At 44.0% G+C, this 19760-nt stretch overlaps 1 protein-coding gene across 8 annotated transcripts in view; it reads left to right on the top strand.

Moving 5' to 3' along the window:
- Positions 1 to 474: 474 nt before the first annotated feature.
- OPA1 (OPA1 mitochondrial dynamin like GTPase) overlaps positions 475 to 19760 on the top strand; it is an 89199-nt gene continuing 69913 nt past the window's right edge. For 2 of the 8 annotated variants that reach the window (XM_066601832.1, XM_066601822.1), the window contains exons 1-7: positions 475 to 593; positions 2836 to 3136; positions 6105 to 6201; positions 7403 to 7510; positions 8371 to 8478; positions 13399 to 13506; positions 16245 to 16295. In XM_066601832.1, the coding sequence (XP_066457929.1) occupies positions 577 to 593; positions 2836 to 3136; positions 6105 to 6201; positions 7403 to 7510; positions 8371 to 8478; positions 13399 to 13506; positions 16245 to 16295 (790 nt within the window). In that variant the 5' untranslated portion in view covers positions 475 to 576. The remainder of the gene's footprint in view (positions 594 to 2835; positions 3137 to 6104; positions 6202 to 7402; positions 7511 to 8370; positions 8479 to 13398; positions 13507 to 16244; positions 16296 to 19760) is intronic. The other 6 variants (XM_066601838.1, XM_066601828.1, XM_066601858.1 and 3 more) reach the window with 3 other exon arrangements.

Raw genomic sequence — 19760 nt, 5'->3', positions numbered from 1 at the left:
TATCGTTCACATGACCACTGCAGCCAATCACTGGCCTGCAAGCCTGTGTGTGCACGCACGAACAGCACGTGACTACCTGAAGCCAGTGATTGGCTGCCTGAGGTCACCTGACCGGTGTTGCAAAAACTTCCGGGACTGCAGCAGCAGGGACCCTATTTGTGGCACTAGAGTGGTGGGACATTTCACAGTGAATGTTTGTTTCCCTTCTGTCACCCACTTATCAGCCCCTTGCTAGTTTTTGATAATTCTCAGAAACCTCCTTTAACCCTTTTATGGGCGCCCTGTCAGTAATCACCCTGACGAATATTACACACGGTCTCTCTGATAACAGGGAAGAATGAACACAGTTTCTGGCTACCTAAATGCCGCTTCACATCTGTCATAAACCACCACGACAACACAGCGCGTGCTTCCTGCGAGCCGGAACAATTAGACCTCGGAACTCTGTGCGTGCTGTCCTGTGTTCCAGGGAGAGCCGCATTACGCGTGCGCTCCGTCCTATGCCGGAAGTGTAGCCAGTGACAGCCGCTGGTGCCCTTGTTTAGCGGCGCCGCCGCTGTTCCCCAGTCACACAGGATGTTGCGGGCGGCCCGGTGAGTAAGAGGCGTCGCTCCCCGCCGTTATCACCCCGGTTACACGGTGTCCTGCTCGCGGGTCACCTCCTCCACATGTGCTGCCGATGACAGCTGAGCGGACGTGCTGCCCTGTGTACATGACATAAGGCAGGTGACGGAGCAGTCGGCAGGGTGTTGCTCCCCACACACCAGTCATCGGGCGTGACCTCACTGTGTAATACGTGGTGAACAGAGTCAGTGAAAGTACATGGGTTTTCATTGATCCGAGCACATAATACTAATATAATAATCTTTATTTGTATAGCGCCAACTTATTCCGCAGCGCTTTACATTGGCGCGTGTAAAAGATGGCCGCATGTTGTATCGCGCAGGAACAGCCTTATTCTAATCTATGTGTAACGTACACAATAGAGATGAGCGAACGTGCTCGGTAAGGCCGATTTCGCAATCGAGCACTGCGATTTTCGAGTACTTCACTACTCGGGTAAAAAGATTCGGGGGGCGCCGTGGGTGAGCGGGGGGTTGCAGAAGGGAGTGGGGGGAGAGGGAGAGAGAGAGAGCTCCCACCTGTTTCGCGCTGCTACCCCCCGCTCCACCACGCCACGCCCTGCCCCCCGGCGACCCCGAGTGCTTTTCACCCGAGTAGTGAAGTACTTGAAAATCGCGGGGCTCGATTGCGAAATCGGCCTTACTGAGTACGTTCGCTCATCTCTAGTACACAACGCTGTCCATACGCAGGGGGGACAGATCCGCCTGAGCGGTGTAATACAGTGTATGTATCTCCCGCACAGCAGTATGCAATGCGTTGCGTGCTGATAATGTCCATGCACTATCTTGACGTTTATGCGGGCGTAATACGTGCTGAAGACTCTTTTTCGTGGGTAAGTGGTGGAATTGAAAGTAATGCAAAGATTGGTCTTTTGTGGTTAAGTCCGCTCATGTGAGGAGACCTTATGGATACCTTTAAAGGGCCGATCGTAAGACTGTATAGTAATGGTGACTCCCATAGTGGCCCTTATATTGGCGGCCCTAGTAGTTATAGTGACCCCTCTATTGGTCACAGTAGTAAGTGACCCCTCCCCTGGCAAAACCGCCTCCCGTCACTTCTGGGAGGTTCCGATCCTCCGGAGGAGCGGCAAGTGTTTTTAATGGGAGACCTGGCATCACACGGCGTGCCATGTGCTTTACAGTCCCATCGTAGACAATGGGGAATGCGTTCCGAGGAGCGTGAAAAGTTAGAACGTGCTGTGATTTGTTTTCCCGCTCATGTATGTCACTCCATTCAAAACAATAGGGTTCATATGCCTGCGTCTCGCAACGCACAGATCTCGTGCAACCTTCTGGCCTGTGTGACAGCGGCCTAAGGAGGCTGGTAAATAAGGTGTTGTGTAGGACGGCTGCTGTGCAGCATGGACAGTGGGAGCGTTAGCATTAAAGCTATGTCCTTCTATATGACAAATCCATATAGTCAGCAGATAAACCTGGTGCTCCCCTCTTCAGTGCCACTGTGCCACAAACCAGCGGCGCTGCACTGATGAATGTAGGACGTTGTAGGATATTGTTGCTGTAACGCAGACTGGGGCAGGTGATCTGCAGTATTATCAAATCCCCCCCCCCCCCCCCCATTGTATTTTATCAGCCTACACCTCCCAGAAGGATCCTGAGAGGTTGGAAAGTTTGCTATAACATCATGTATTTTTGTTAGTCATTAAAAGGTATCATATCTACAAGATTACTTTGTTTCTCTCACACCTAGCTCTACTGGCTAACACCGTACCAAACTCTTTTTTTGTTTTACTCTATAACTTTGTACACAGCAAACACTGGTTGGTATGTTAGAACAGTAGGATGTGCCCGGGCACAGCTTAGGATGGGTAGCTTTGCCATATGCAGCTAGACTTTGGGTCTATTTAGACAAGCCGGCTTATCGTTTCAACAAGCCAACAATGTCAGTTCCCTCAGCAGACACATCGCCGGCTCGTTTAAACGAGAAATCATTCCGTCGTTCACATTCGCTGCATAAGGGACCAAGAATGATCGGACGATCGGTATTTAAACCAAACGATTAGTGAACGAGCCGACCATGGTTTTTATGTCTATATAAAATGAACGAAAAGTGCCGGATTTATTCTTTGTCATTTGACCGCTGGCTAGCCTGCTCCCTGCTCTGGGTACAAAGCAGTAAAGAGCTGTAGGCTGATGGAAAGCACTTTATAATGTTTGTCTCAGCATTTTAAACATGTTGTGTTTTATTTCCCAGCATTGTGTACAGAGGGACGATAAATAAACGTGTCGTAAAAGAAGCCAAATCGCCCTTACAGAACCTCCATGCTCATAGAAACCAGTTATCCAGAGTGAACCTCCTGCGGCCTTTACCTGGTTCTGTACGATGCTACTCTTCTTTTTCTCGCCTCCCGCTACGGAGGAGCCGGCTTTTGACAGTGTATCTGGCTCCTCAAACTCATCGGAACTTTTGGGTTGGTAGGTTGGCAGCCAGGCTGTTGAAGCTCCGATATCTTCTGTTAGGATCAGCAGTTGGAGGTGGATATACCGCTAAAAAGGTACCGACTTCTTCTTTGTTTCTTGCAGTGTGTGGAGAATTTAATTTCCTAATCTACTCTGGAATGATGATTTTATCTTTGTGTGTGTCTCCCAGTCCTTAAATCAGTCCTTATCTTATACTTCCCACTTCTTTCTAGACCCACTCGTAATTTAGCTAAGGAAATTGCTTGTGTGATAATGGTCCTATGGTCTTCAAACCAACAAGTTAGAGAGATAATCGTGCAGTGTGAATGCACAAAAATCGCTCACTATTCGTTCACAGGTTCGTATCGCTGACCTTCAGTCAGTATACAAAACCAACACTGGATTGCGGGCTTGTCATTGCATGTAAATGCTCCCCACTCAGCGCTTCATATAGAAGGTGAAGTGCAGAACGAGAAGCCCGCGATCTAACAGCAAGTCACGCTCTGTATGAGCCGGATGACCTTAGCAGGGAACATCAGCACTCGTGTGCTCATTTACCCGACTGTAAAAGAGCAGGATAATTATTTTGAAGGATAGTTGAATATGATGGGAGTTGGAGGCAACTAGAATGCCTTTGGTCATGGTTGTCTCTGTACATTGAGGCCACTCGCACACAGACGCCTGTGAAAACGCAGCGTTTACTGCATTTTCAGCTGTGTTGACATGTGCTTTTGGCCGCACTGAAAACGCTTCCCGTTCATTTCAATGGGTGACACATCACGATTAAAAACACTGAAACGCCCAAAAATAGAACAGACAGTTCTTGAGAAATGCAGCGTTATAAATGCTTGTCTGAGAAGCTTCATTGAAATCAATGGAGACGTTTTACAGCGTTTAGTTCTGCGTTTGAAAAACAGCGTTAAACGCTGAAAAAAATTGGTGTTTGTGAGAGTGTAAGGCCACTCACATGTGCCATCGGCAAAACGCTTTGGTTTTACTGCCGTTTTCAGATGCAGGTTACTGCCACCGACAACGGGTTTTAACACACCCCATCATTCTGATGGGTGATGAGGTGCGTTAATCATGGTGAAATGGAGCAGACCCTATTAGAAAACGCTGCGATCAGGCGCAGCTCTGCGAGGCTCTATTGAATTCAATGGGAGCCTTGTACTGCGTTCAAAACGCCGCAATGAAAAATGGATGCACGAGAGTGGCCTAAGTTCGATGATTAGCGCGGTGTCCCAAGCGCAGCGCTAATCATGGAACAAAGCTTCCATTGATTTCTGCAGATTAGAGCAGCACTTAACTGAACGCATGTGTGACAATGGCCTGGTTGTTTCTAAGTAGACCTGACAGCGGGCGGATGGAATATCATATGTCTAACTTCATGTCCGGCAAACCTGCAGTGCAAAGAGCGGGACTAACAGGGGAAGGATTGTACATGGTTACTAGATAAGGATTCGGAGGCATAGTCACTTCTTAGTTTTGGCATTATTTTATCTTACCTCTCAAGGACATCACTTGCACAACAACGTGATGAGGACTTTTTACTTCCCTTTTTCCATATTTCTGTGCATGTTGTAATGGACCTCAGTAGATATTATGTCTGAAGCCTACTCTGTTTCAATGTTTATTTTAAAAAATGGTATGAACCTACCAAATGACCACGGAAGTATAAGCCTAGTGATGACTGCTGATGGGGCCGTGAATATGTTGGGTCTCTATAAAGGAGTCTAAAAATAATAATAGCAAGAATACACTAAAATACATGAAGTTCTCTGTGTTGTGCTTCACAGCATGACGAGTCGTAGTCATTAGATTGGTTTAACGCCTCCATATTTCTCTATCTATTGACTGCTAACATTTTTTTCCCCCTTAGAAATATAAATATATGCATAAAAATGTTACACCTCTAATTACCCCCTGTGCCTAATTGAGAAACGTGTTGACTCTGCGAGTTAGGCCACTCCCACCAAAACTGTATTTCACGCACGCTGTCATGCACTTGGTTCCTGGTTTCTTCTTCCTTCCTTCCTTCCTTTTTTTTTTTTTTTTTTTTCTTTTTTTTTTTTAAATTTCCTTCTCGTATCTCCTAACAACGTGCATAAAAAAGCCACATCACATGGTTATAGTGGTATAATGTCAAGAGTTTGAAAATTGATCTGGCAGCAAAAAGGTTAAAAGAGTTTTACAGAATTAGAGCAGTAAGGCCTCCTGTCAACGAGCGATATATCATTGTGATATCTGCGGCAATAATCCGCACGTGGGTAACTCAATGAACGCTTTCCATAGGATAACTATGGAAGGCACAGCCCGATCTACACAAGCGGAAAATCACTGCGATGATCTGCGAAAATTGCAGCATGCTGAGATTTGACAGCAATTTTCCATCATTAATGATAGGTTCATTACGGAAAATCGTGGAGGCTTTAGTGTTCTTCCGCAGCAGAAATATGCTACGCCCTTGGACAAGTGGCCTTAGGCTTCTTTCTTCCAAAAACAGTGCTACCGCCATAGAAAGGTTGTGTGTGGTATTATAATTCGACGGACACCATGATTTCAGCATGATTTTGTTGATCGCTTCAGGAGTTTTTCAAAACGTACATTTCAAAGTTTGTAACCAACTACAGAGATGAGTCCCATGGAGGGGGGAGCAGTCAATGTATACAATGAGTATTAACTAGTTATGTCAGACTCTTCTACACAGATGGCTACAGACTTTGAAATGTAAGTTTTCAAAAAATTCTTGGAGAGATGGATAGAATTGGCAGACCCCTTAAATAATTGTAAATGTTACTATACTGTAGTGCGCACCAGTACCTGGCACACACGCTCTAGGCAGATATCATGCCAGCAAGTGAGGCGGGAAGTCTCAGCTCTGACACCTGCGTGGTTATGGACTATAGTCCATGCTGTACCTTGGGACCAGTACGGAGTGATGCAATCTACTGCAAGGAGTTAAATATGTAACGACTGGCAGGTTGTGTGGAAAGGCGGCTACAATGAATTCTTGTTATTATTGAAAAGTTGTGGTATTTTATGTCGCTTTATCCGATCTTTCAGACTTACGACCAATGGAAAGAAATGTTCCCAGATCTCAGTCAGTACAAATGGATTGTGCCGGATTTTGTATGGGAGTTGGATGAACACATTAACTTTGGTAGGTAATTTTTACAATGTTTTCGAGTAAGGGAAGTGCTTTGTAACTTTTTGTCTTTTACATCCCTTTGTGATTTTGATGGTCTTAATAGCTGCAGCAGAGATGTACAGCTGCAAAAACGTGGAAGAACCATGTTTGCTATTTGACTATATGAATTTGGGGTTGCTCATTAGGCGTGTTGGACACGTTGTTCTTGGCTCCTGCATCTTGTGCCAAGAAATGATGCACTGTATAACACCTCTTATGTTGCCTGAGAGAGAAGGCTCAGTGTCGTCTGTTCTTCAGCAGGCAAGCATTCTTCGAATTAGGCAATCAATATAGCAAACTATTGGCATATACAGTCCGGCAACACTGGATGTCACTACCGGTGCTACGGATAAAGTCAGCAGAGGGTGTTGTGCTTACGGATCCAACTGCTGTACTTGGCAGATTTAGACAACTCTATGATAAACTCCTCATGTCTAACCAATATTAGGTTTCCAAGGTTGCAGGAGGACCATGTGTCCTTATGAGATTCCCCCATATCCGCTGTCTAAGGGTAAAACCCCAGGACCTGATGGCCTTCCTCTGGAGATATACCTACAGTATAGGGAGCTGTTGGTCTGGCAGCTGCTCCTACTATATAATGGTGCTCTGGATAGGGGATGCCCCCCTGATTCCTTTATGGAGGCCAACATAATCCTTCAACCTGCCAGTTTCGGCCAGCAGATAAATCAGCGTTGGCTCGTTCACTTGTCGGGCAGTTTAAACCCTGTTGGTTCAGTGTTTCATATAGGAATGTGAAACACTGAACGGTAAGTGAACAAGAACTGCACAATTCTCAGTGAGAAACAGGCTACCCGAGTGTGAACAAGCTGGTGATGACCTCATCAGTGCATTCGCTCGGGCAAACGAGAATCGTGAGATTCTCATTTTGTATAGAAGAGCCATTAGTGAACCGCCCTTTGCCTGTGCAAACTATGGGATCGGCCAACAAAGGAGCGCGGACGTTTTAACGAAGGCTCATGATGAGGAATGTTAACCTGGTTATTGGCCAGTGTAAAAGGATCTCTATGCTTCACATATTGTGAGCTTTTTTTGTTTTTACAGAATAAAGAATTAGCATTTCTTCAAGAGCGTGACAAATGTTGATGTCCTCTCAAGACTACTTGCACGCAGCAGTTATTTTTGGCCATTTTAACCATGGTCTTCTTACTTGCAGATAAACTCAGTAAAGCTCTTCCGGATTCCGAGGACCTGGCAAAGCTTTTGCCAGACTTTGAGAAGCTAGGGGAAAGCTTTAGCTTATTAAAAGGATGGCTGACGTCAGGTGGGTAAGATTTGTAAGCATATGCTGCAGGAATTCTGTATTGTAATGTGTTTGGATGTCTCCTAGTAAACACAATTGTGTTTGTGCATTAATGATGCTATTTGTATGTTACTTTACCTGTTACGGACCGGGCAATGTAAATTTATGGTGCTTGGTCCTGTGCTTTAAACCCGTCCAAAGGTAAAAAATACAACTCTGGATAAGGCTCTTGCAATCTAGCAAGAGCAGGTCGAATTCTTGGCTGTCAAAAACAGCCCAGGACCCGGAGGAGAAGATGGAAGCATTTTTTTTAACCAATTCTGTCTTCTCATGTACAGGTTAAAAATGGCACTCAGTGAGCGTTTTGTAGAGGGTAGAGAATGCAGGAAGTGGCAGGACCTTGCTATCTTGTGATCACCAGCAACCCCTGACATGTCCAAGCTGCAGGGTCTTTGCAGACCCTTGACCATCTCTGACAGGTTCTACTGTCACACTAGGGGATGTTTTTCCCTGTCACTCGGGCTCCTATGGATGCTCCAGTTACAGTGGAAAAGTGTGAAATAAAAAAAAAAAATAGTGTGAATATTTCCCCATAGAGTCTTGTATGAAAATGTTACAAAAATAAGTATGGGACCAGCCAACAAAGGAGCACAGATGTGTTTATGAAGGCTCATGATCAGGAATGAACGTCCTTTAGTTTACCTGATTATTGGCCTGTGTAAAATGGCCTCTACTCTCCACATATTGTGAGTTTTTTTTCTTTTTTTAATAATAAAGCATTTACATTTCTTTAAGAACTTAACAAATGTTGACATGTACTTAAGACTACTTGCAGACAGCAGTTATTTTGGACATTTTAACCATTGTCCTTTTACTTTCAGAGAAGTTCAGTAAAGCTCTTCCGAATTATGAGGACCTGGCAAAGCTTTTGCCGAACTTTGAGAAGCTCGGTGAAAGCTTTAGCTTATTAAAAGGATGGCTGACGTCAGGTGGGTAAGATCTGGTGGTGGGAGACTCAATTATTAGGGTGACAGACAGGACAATTTGCTACAAAGACTGGGATCGTTGAATGGTGTGTTGTCTTCCTGGCACTTGAGCTTGACACCTCGCAGATCGGGTTGATAGATTATACTGGGAGAGGCTGGTGACGATCCAGCGGTCATGGTACACACTGGAACCAATGACAATGTTAGAGGTAGGTAGAGGGTCCTTTAAAAACGATTTCAGGGAACTAGGCCATACGCTTGGGGCAAGGACCTTCAAAGTAGTAATTTCTGAAATACTACCTGTAGCTCGTGCCACATAAAAGGCAACAGGAGATGAGGAGGTAAATAAATGGATCTAGAGTTTGTGTAAGAAGGAAGGGTTTGGGTTCCTGGAGAGCTGGGCTGACTTTGCTGTTCGCTACAGGTTCTACAGTAGGTATGGGCTGCATCCTAATGGAAAGGGTGCAGCTGTGCTGGGGAACAGATGGTTAGAAGGTTGGAGGAGTATTTAAACTAGAAACTTTGGGGTGGGTGAGCAATTGGAGAGATAGGGGGGGTAGACAGTGACCTGGGGCTAAGTAAGGGAGATGGCATTTTCACAAAACAATTATCATTCTGATTCCCATACATGCAGAAAGAATCTGCATGATTATCGTTCACTGTAGAAGAGCTATTACTTGGCCATAGCTAAGGCCACTGCTTTAATCATTTTCTAAAATGCTGAATGGGTAGTATGTTGGCAAATTCGGTACATAAATCCTATTTCCTAACAATTTTTCTTGTAATTCGCCACTGGTTAGAGCTATATTGTTAAAATAAAAAGTTGTATGTATGTATATACTTGGAAACCCTATGAAGGAGCTCTCAAATTAATCAGATATGTTATCCGATGGTAGGCCCCCCCAGGCCAAAGGATTCTCTAAATGCGACTGTGGAAGAGCAAGGTCTGAGTACAAGTTGTCAGGGTTTTTCTCATGACGCACTGGGGGGAAGCCCAGCTGCTGATGCACCTCATGATAAAAGTAAAGGACTGAGCTGTACCAAAGCTCACATACTAGCAACATGGAATGTGCGTGGCATGAGTCTAGGGAAAGTGGACATTGTGAAATGCAAAATGACAAGACTTAACATTGATATTTTTGGAATTAACAAATTGCACTGGACAGGTAATAGATATTTTCAGTCCGATGATCTCACATTGCACTATGCCGGACACGAGTATATGAAGAAGAATGGCGTAGCCTTTATTATGAACAAGCAGACCTCAAAGGCAATAGAAAGTTTTAGAACATTCAGCGATCGCATCATTGCTATCCGGATACATGGTAAGCCAGTGAACATCTCAATCTTTACAGGTCGATGGATGCCAGTGAGGAAACCATTGAAGATTTTTATGCTGACGTCCAGAAAACTGTAAACGAAGTGCCAAAGATGGACCTCATTTACATTATTGGCGATTTCAATTCCAAAATCGTCAGCCAGCCAAAAACAACAACCATCACAGCAAGATTTGGGCTTGGTGAAAGAAATTAGGTCGGTGATTGCCTGGTACAGTTCTGCCAAGAGAATCAGTTCAGGATAACAAACACATAGCTTATACAACCCAAACACTGACTCTACACACTGACATCTCCCAGTGGCCTCCATCAAAATCAGATTGATTACATCCTGTGTCATCATCGTTGGTGAAGTTCAGTTGTTGCAGTAAAAACCTTTCCTGGAGCCGACTGCGGCACTGATCATAAACTCCTTGCAGCTAAGATCAAGATTAAATTCTGTAGCATTAAGAAAGGTGCTCCATTGAGAAAATTTGACACCTCTAAAATTCCCCAATAATACACTATTGAGGTAGCAAACAGATTTGAACTGCTTGACACAACAGAAAAGCATCCAGAGGAAGTATGGCACGATATACAGTCCGCAGTTATGGAAACACCCAGTAAGCGTCTCACCTATAAGAAGCAGGAAAAACAACGATATTGGTTGTCCGAGCAAACCCTGAGAATAGCCGATAAAAGAAGAGCAGCAAAGGCAGCTAGAAATAAAGATGAAGTTTGGCAACTAAATGCCTATTTTCAGCGAACGTCAAGGAAATGAACTGGAATGAGCATTGCAAACAACTCGAAGCAGAAGCCATGAAAGACCATATTTGAGGCCTATTCTCACAGGTTAAGATGGCCTAAAAACCTTTCATGGCACTCAATGGTAGAATCAAAGACAAAAATGGGAAGGAATTGAATGACCAACAGAGTATTAAAGGTAGGTTGAGGGAATACTCAGAGGAGCTATATGCCTGAACCATTGCATGAGGTGGAGCCCGTGGACTTGGAACCCTCCATTATGAATCAGAAGTGGTTTTGGCAATTAAACAGCTAGCCAATAATAAAGCACCAGGCATAGATAACATACCAGCAGAACTATTGCTATTGCCAGTACTAGTGAAAACCATCACAGCACTGTGCCAGGCAGTATGTGCAACCACACAATGGCCACAAGACTGGAAAAGATCTGTCTTCATCCTTCTACCAAAAAAAGGTGTCTTCCAGAATTGCTCCTGCTACCGAATAATAACCCTCATTCTGCATGCAAGCAAGATCCTTCTCAAAATTATACAGGAAAAGCTGAGATCAGCAGTCGAAGCGGCACTCCCTGATGTTGATGACCATGTTGCAAACCTGCGATGGACCATGAAAAAAAGTTCGAGAACGCAAAAAGAATATCTACATGTGCTTTACCGACTACATCAAGGCCTTTGACTGCGCCGACTATGACAAGCTATGGTAAGCCCTACAAGAGCTGGGCGTATCGGCACATCTAGTCAAGCTGATAATCATTTTATACCAATCATGTCAGAACAGTTTGATCAGCTTCTACGATGAAGTAAGCTCTAGGCTGGACCTGGGAGAGTCTATTGATCTCGTATATCTGGATTTCTCTAAAGCATTTGACACCATGCTGCATAATAGGCTGATATATAAAATGAGACAGCTCGGACTGGGCAAAAACGTGTGCATCTGGGTAACTAACTGGCTCAGAGATAGACAGCAGAGGGTGGTAATAAATGGTTCGTACTCTGATTGGACCACCGTCGCTAGTGGGGTGCCACAGGGTTCAATATTAGGCCCCATTCTGTTCAGTATATTTATCAATGACTTGATAGAGGGACTGCACAGTAAAATATAAGTATTTGCAGATGATACAAAATTATATAAGATAATAAATACAAGGAAGACAATGTACGACTGCAAAAGGACCTAGATAAACTGGGGGATTGGGTAGAAAAATGGCAAATGAAGTTCAATATTGATAAATGTAAGGTTATGCACATGGGCAGGAGAAACGGATGTCACCAATATACACTAAATGGGGTACTGCTAGGGAAAAGTGATATGGAAAAAGATCTGGGGGTACTAGTGGACTGTAAATTTAACTGGAGCAATCAATGCCAGTCAGCTGCTGCGAAAGCAGATAAGGTCTTGGGGTGCATTAAAAGAGGCTTAGGGGCGAGGGATGAGAACATTATTCTCCCACTATATAAGGCACCTGTCAGGCCCCACATGGAATACTGTGTACAGTTCTGGACACCGGTGCTCAGGAAAGATGTTGCAGTGCAGAGGGCTCAAAGAAGGGCAACTAAATTAATTATCAATGAATGGACTGGAATACCCGGAGAGGCTACCAAAATTGGGATTATTCACCGTAAAAAAAAGACTGCTATGGGGCTACCAAATAACTATGTATAAATACATTAAGGGACAATACAAGGATCTCTCCCATTATCTGTTTATACCCAGGACAGCGTCGGTAACAAGAGGGCATCCTCTACGTCTAGAAGAAAGCAGGTTTCATCGCCATCACAGAAGGGGGTTCTTTACTGTAAGAGCAGTGAGATTGGGAAACTCTCTGCCTGAGGATGTGGTAATGGCAAAATCCATAGAGGAATTCAAGAGGGGACTGGACATCTTTCTAGAGAGCTATGATTTTACGGGCTATAGACATTAGGTGACCAGCGGGATTGTTGTTGCGGGTCCTGCAGTCAGGTAGGAACTATCAAACGTTGATCCAGGGATTATTCTGACTGCTGTTATGGAGTCGGGAAGGGATTTTTTTCCCCAAATGGGTTAATTGGCTTCTGTCTCATTGGCAGAAGGAAGGGGGTGAAGGAAACAGGCTGAACTAGGTGGACATCGTCTTCATTCAGCTTAACGTACTATTTTATTAATCAGGAGGCCACTGTGAGGACACCGTATAGGGACACATATTGGTTTGGGATCGGCAAAGACGTCCGGCAGGGTTGCATCCTCTCACCGTTCTTGTTTAACCTATATGCAGAAGTGAACATGCAGAAAATGGACCTAGACGAATTGGGAATCGGGGTGAAAATAAGTGGCAGAGACATCAAGAATCTCCGTTACGCAGATGATACAACTCTGCTTGCAGAAACGGAAGCAGGTCTTAAGCAGTTGATATGTAGGATTAAAACTGAAAGTGAAAGCGCGATGTTCAACATGGGCAAAATCCTGTAAAAGTAGTGATACTGAGATAACAACTGAACGCAGAATTGTGCAAACCACCGGTTACCCCATAGCCATGTATGGATGTGAAAGCTGGACTGCGAAAAAAGCTGATAGGATAGATGTGTTGGAACGGTTGTGCTGGCGAAAGCTGCTGTGTATGCAGTGAAGAGCAAGAGAAACAGAAGTCCTGAATCGTATAAGACCCTATATATCACTGGAGGGAAAGATGGTCGGGCTCAAGTATTTTGGCCATGTAATGTGAGCTTTTTTTTGTTTTGTTTTGTTTTTATAGAATAAGGAATTTGCATTTCTTCAAGAATGTGACAAATGTCTATGTGTACTCTCAAGACTACTTGCAGACAGCAGTTATTTTTGGACATTTTAACCATTGTCTCCTTACTTACAGATAAACTCAGTACAGCTCTTCCGGATTCTCAGGACCTGGCAAAGCTTTTGCCAGACTTTGAGAAGTTAGGCGAAAGCTTTAGCTTATTAAAAGGATGGCTGACGTCAGGTGGGTAAGATCTGGTGGTGGGAGACTCAATTATTAGGGTGACCAACAAAACAATTTACTACAAAGACCGGGATCGTCGAATGGTGTGTTGTCCTCCTGGTGCTCGAGTTCGACACATTGCAGATCGGGTTGACAGATTACTGCGATAGGCTGGTGACGATCCAGCGGTCATGGTACACAATGGCACCAATGACAAAGTTAGAGGTAGGTAGAAAGTCCTTAAAAACGATTTCAGGGAACTAGGCCATAAGCTTGGGGCAAGGACCTTCAAAGTAAATTCTGAAATACTACCTGTACCACGTGCCACATAAAAGGCAGCAGGAGATTAGGAGGTAAACAAGTGGCTCCAGAGTTGGTGTAGGAAGGAGGGATTTGGGCTGACTTTGCTGTTGGCTACAGGATCCGACGTAGGGATGGGGTGCATCTTAATGGGGCGGGTGCAGCTGTGCTGGTGGACAAGATGGTTAGAAGGTTGGAGGAGTGTTTAAACTAGGGACTTTGGGGTGGGTAAGCAATTAGAGCGATAGGGGGGGTGGTAGACCGTGACCTGGGGCTAGGTAATGGAGATGGCATTTTCACAGAACGATTATCGTTCTGATTCCCACATTCCCAACGAGAATCTGCATGATTATCATTCAGTGTAGAAGAGCTATTACTTGGCCATAGCTAAGGCCACTGCTTTAGTCATTTTCTAAAATGCTGAATGGGTAGAATATTGGCAAATACGGTACATGAATTACAAAAAAAAATATATATATATATATTATTTTTTTTTTGTAATTCACCACTTGTTAGAGCTATATTGTTAAAATAAAAAGTTGTATTATATTCTTGGAAACCCTATAAAAGAGCTCTCAAATGATTCAGATTTGGCATCCGATGCCAGAGAGCTGTGGTGCTGGTTAGAGCTGCCATGTTTGCCCTGAACAGCAAGAGCAAGAGTAAGAGAGAAGTCTTGAATCATATAAGACCCGATGTATTACTGGAGGCTCAGACTCACGTATTTTGGCCATGTAATGTGAGCAGAGTCGCTAGAAAACTTTATAATGCTTGGACAGATCAGTGGCAAAAAAATACCCGGCCGCCAGAGGACACAATGGCCGATGCTGTCAAAGCCACTACTGGTATAGATATCACACAACTGAAAGAAGCCATGCAAAACCGAAAAACATGGAGGGAGCTTGCTTTCAGGGTCTCCAAGGGTCGTGTATATAAAATATATACATTTAACCCCTTACAGACAAGCACCATACATGTACAGTACAAGTTGGGTGCTGCTGTATGGAGTAGACACCTGGCTATAAGTCAGATCCCTGCTGTTGGCACTTTTTAGATGCTGCTTTCGAGACTGACAGCACATTTAATTGCCTGACAGAGGAAGGGGGCTGCTTCTGTAACCCAAACAACGCACCCGCAACCAGACAAATGGAAAAACACTGTGGCAGGAAGGGGTTAACCTATATCAGTAACCACACATACTGTCTGATTTTAGCTTGCATGTTTATGGTATGGTATGCTAGGTGTTTTACCAATTCAGCCACCATGATGTAACTTTTCATAATAGATTGACTAATAGGTAACGCCCCCAAGATGTACAGTTACATCATGGCATTTGCATAGGCACAAGAGCTGTGCCCGCACCATCAACCCAAGAGCCCAGTTTTGAATGACAGCTGGGTTTCGGCTATTATATTTATGATCTGAGATAACTGATTTCCGACTGTTTGGCCCCCTCGATGCCATGACCAATAGCGACTGCAGAATCTTGGCTGTTAAAGGAGCTCTGTCTGTCGAGATTGCCTGTCGGGTTTACACTGATGGGCAGTAATGTCTGAGTACACAAAACATTATAAAATTGCATTGTGAAGTTCCTTAGTAGAACTAAATAATGAAATTTATGTTAAAAATTAATGTTCACAGTAAAGAAAAAAAAAAAAAAAAGCATCATGTTTTTTCCTCCCATTCATAAGTTTTGTTACACGGTATTAGGGATTTTTTTCAATATACGAGAAGTTTTAAACTTGATGCTCAAGCAGTAAGATTAGAGATGAGTGAGCATCGCTCTTCTCGAGTAACTGCCTTCTCCTCCGAGTGTGCGCAGGGGGGAAGGAGAGAGATCTCTCTCGCTCTCTACCCCCTGCTCTCTACAGACCTGTAGAATAAAAGTGACACATTTGTTATGTTGCATAAAGTCTATGGCAGAATTTTTTTTTTCTTCTAGTTCCCAAAAAGTTACTAAAAGTTTGTCATTAAGTTCTACAATGTATCCCAAAATGATGCTATGGGAAAACAATTCCTCATATGACTCCATCACCAAAAAATAAAAATGTTATGGCTCTCTGAATGCACCAAACCACATCCAAAAAGAAAAAAAAATAGTTCTGCAAACCTTAATGTCAAAATGGCCTTAGTACTTAATAGTTAATAACAATGAGGGAAAATATGTCCACTAATGTGTACACATGCTTAATTGATGTGTGTATTGGTTTATGGGATCAGCTTTTTCCTGCGCTGGCACTATCATTCTATGATGTGGGGTTTAACAACTTCTTTACTCAATGTCTAACTTCTCATCCTCTCTGTAACTCTTACTGCACTGTGGCCAATGTGTCTGGCTATTAATTGTATACTTGTCATTAATAAGGAGAACAGCAGGAGGCGGTATTCCTTTCCAGGTTTTGCTAACATACTTTCATGCCTCACAATATTTTTTTCATCTTTTTGCTGATTTTTCACAGGTCACAATTTGGTTAGTGAAGTCATAGGACCTTCTGATCTGCTTCTGTTAGGTGTGTAATGCCCTCTCTGACACCAATGCAAACTTGTCTTCAGTGGTATATGCCGCATATCAACATGCAGAATAACAGAATAGGTTGTATACGGGAGCAGTAAGATGTGAAGCTGTGGAGGTGCTTTTCTTTTTTCCATTTTGGTACATGGCTGACACTTATGAAAGCAAATATAAGATGATGTTTTAAGACCTTAATAGTTTAAAATGTAAAGTGCTAAAACTCTGATGTAAGTGTCCCTAAAGCCAAATTTGTATAGGACGTTATACGTGCTTATACATGGACATCCATACAGTGTTTCTATGAATGATGTGTATAAAGTCTGTGTATGGATCTCCTCCCTAGAATGCATTCAGATCTCTCCATGCCTAGTACTTTATTATGGGGTATGACCTGCAGGAGCCGTCATCATTAGGCTTAATTCACACAAAGCAATCTTGCATTGAAGGTGCTGCACGAGGGCGTTACTTTTAAGCTTATAAGAGATTATTGAAAGGTCTGCATTCACAGTGTTTTTGTTTATGCTATTTTAGTGATGGGTATGGCACCTTTTTGCCATTTTTCCATAGGCTTTTCTATAGGACTTAAAAATATCAGGAAAAAAGCATATTAAAAATATAACAAAATAAAAAAAAACACACCTAAAGCACTTGTTTAAAAATGCTGTGTTTCAGAGTAAACCTACTTTGAAGATTAGCACAGAATGGGGCTTGGAGTCACAGGGACAGAGCCCTGCCGGACTCTCCCTGCCAGCATGACATAGACTGGTAGGACTCTGTGTATAGGGAAGAGACCTGTAAGTCTAGGTGATCCTGGCAGGGCTTTGCTCTCATTACTCTGAGCCCCATTCTGTGCCAATCTTCAAAGTAGGGCTGAGCAATTACCGTATATACTCGAGTATTAGCCGACCCGAGTATAAGCCGAGTCAATAAGTTTTACCACAAAAAACTGGTAAAACTTATTGACTCGAGTATAAGCCTAGCTATACTCGAATACATACTAGGTAGAGATGAGCAAGCACCAAAATGCTCGGGTGCTCGTTACTCGAGTCGAACTTCCCGCGATGCTCGAGGGTTCGTTTCGAGTAACGAACCCCATTAAAGTCAATGGGCGACTCGAGCATTTTTGTATATCTCCGATGCTCGCTAAGGTTTTCATTTGTGAAAATCTGGGAAATTCACGAAAGTGATGGGAATGACACAGAAATGGATAATGGATAGGGCAGGCGAGGGGCTACATGTTGAGCTGCATCTCAAGTTCCCAGGTCCCACTATTAAGCCACAATAGCGGCAAGAGTGCCCCCCCCCCCCCCCCCCACTGTCAGCATAAAGATCGGTCTCCTCTGCTACAGCTGTAACAGCTGTGGCAGAGAAGAACGATGTTAGCCCATTGAATTCAATGGAGCTGGCAATACAGCCGGCTCCATTGAAAGCAATGGGCTGCCGGCGAGCGCGGGATGAATTTTCGGGAAGGGCTTAAAAATATAAGCCCTTACCTGAAAATCATCCAGAAATGTGTAAAAATAAAAAAAAATGTATACTCACCTTTCCGCTGCAGTCGGAGTTCAGCCGCGTCTGGCCGGCGGTTCTCCTGAACTGCTCTCTGTAGTATTCAGCAGGTGGGGATTTAAAATCCCCGCCTGCTGAATGAGCTGCCTCTGATTGGTCACAGCCTCACCAATCAGAGGCAGCTCTCACTCACACCCATTCATGAATGGGTGAGTGCTGCCTCTGACAGCTGAGAACTGCCTCTGATTGGTCACAGCCTCACCAATCAGAGGCAGCTCTCACTCACCCATTCATGAATTCATGAATGGGTGTGAGTGAGTGCTGCCTCTGATTGGTCCCTGCGCTGAGCCAATCAGAGGCAGCACTCACCCATTGACCTCACCTCACTCCCGCGCTCGCCGGCAGCCCATTGCTTTCAATGGAGCCCGCTGTATTGCCGGCTCCATTGAATTCAATGGGCTAACATTGTTCTTCTCTGCCACAGCTGTTACAGCTGTGCCAGAGGAGAACGATCTTTATGCTGACATAGTTTTTTTTTTTTATTTTTACACATTTTAGGATGATTTTCAGGTAAGGGCTTATATTTTTAAGCCCTTCCCGAAAATTCATCCTGAGATCGCCAGCAGCCCATTGCTTTCAATGGAGCCGGCTGTATTCCCGGCTCCATTGAATTCAATGGTCAGTGCTCGTTTAATCGAGACGAGTACCGCGTGGTGCTCGTCTTGAGTAACGAGCATCTCGAGCACCCTAATACTCGAACGAGCATCAAGCTCGGACGAGTATGCTCGCTCATCTCTAATACTAGGTAAAGAAAAAATGCAATACTCACCTCCCAACCGGCGTCTGTGTCCCCGGCGCAATGGTCTCCCTGGCGGTGCGGCAAGCTGCTTGAGAATTCTCCCCGCTGTCATCTCCCTGCTCGGCTTTCAATTCCCCCGCCGCCAGCGCTGTGTACGTAAGTGCTGTGATTGGATCGAGCGCCAGCCAACAACAGCTGGCATGGGATAAACCAATCACAGCCATTCAGTGATATCATCCACTGAATGGCTATGAATGATCGAGCTCCGGTTGTGATTGTTTGGCCCTCAATCCAATCACAGCGCTTACCTACACAGCGCTGATGGCGGGGGAATTCAAAGCTGAGCATGGAGATGACAGCCTGGAGAATACTCAAGCAGCTTGCCGCCCCGCCGGGGAGACCATCGCACCGGGGACACAGATGCAGACTGGGAGGTGAGTATTGTGGGTTCGTTTTTTTTTGTTTTTTTTAAACCTCACTTGAGTATAAGACGAGGGGGGGCTTTTTCAGCATTAAAAAATGTGCTGAAAAACTAGGCTTCTACTCGAGTATATATGGTAATTTGATAATTTTTGCTGAATCACAATTCTAACATTTGCCAGAATTGTGAAATTGAAATCTGCTCTGCTCTCTTTGGATGGGATTTAATAGCAGGCTAGGGAAATTGGGGTGTGCAAGGATTTGGGGAACAAGGCTGTAATGACTGGCGGGGAAGACATATCTGATTAGTGGAATCATTCACTACTGATCAGTATATATTAAGAAATCGTTGCGTTTGCGAGTTTCTTAGTTAAAAAAAACTTCATATTTTTAGCCCATTTTTTGAAAAGAAAAAAAATCGAGATTAAAATTGAGATTAGTGGAAAAATCAAGATTGTAGTTTTCAGCCAAGCCCTACTTGAAATTATCTTATTCTGAAGCGATGCAGTGCTTAGGAACAACATATACACTCCCTGCAATGCTGTTTCAGGTTCATCTATGGTTCAGGCTACATGAACCTAATGACATGTACCCTTTTAAAACACGGCGGAAGCTAGTGTGTCTGAATACCGTAGTATTATGTACAACCAGGCCGAAAACACTGGGACCCACATATTAGTAGGCAGGACAATGTTGTGGTGTCTTGATGAAGCGATCTCACTATAGAAAGGGAGATGC

This window comes from Eleutherodactylus coqui, chromosome 1 (genome assembly GCF_035609145.1).
Source record: "Eleutherodactylus coqui strain aEleCoq1 chromosome 1, aEleCoq1.hap1, whole genome shotgun sequence".
NCBI lineage: Eukaryota > Metazoa > Chordata > Amphibia > Anura > Eleutherodactylidae > Eleutherodactylus > Eleutherodactylus coqui.
The sequence above is the reverse complement of the archived record's forward strand: the minus strand, read 5'-3'. Positions and strand labels throughout refer to the sequence as shown.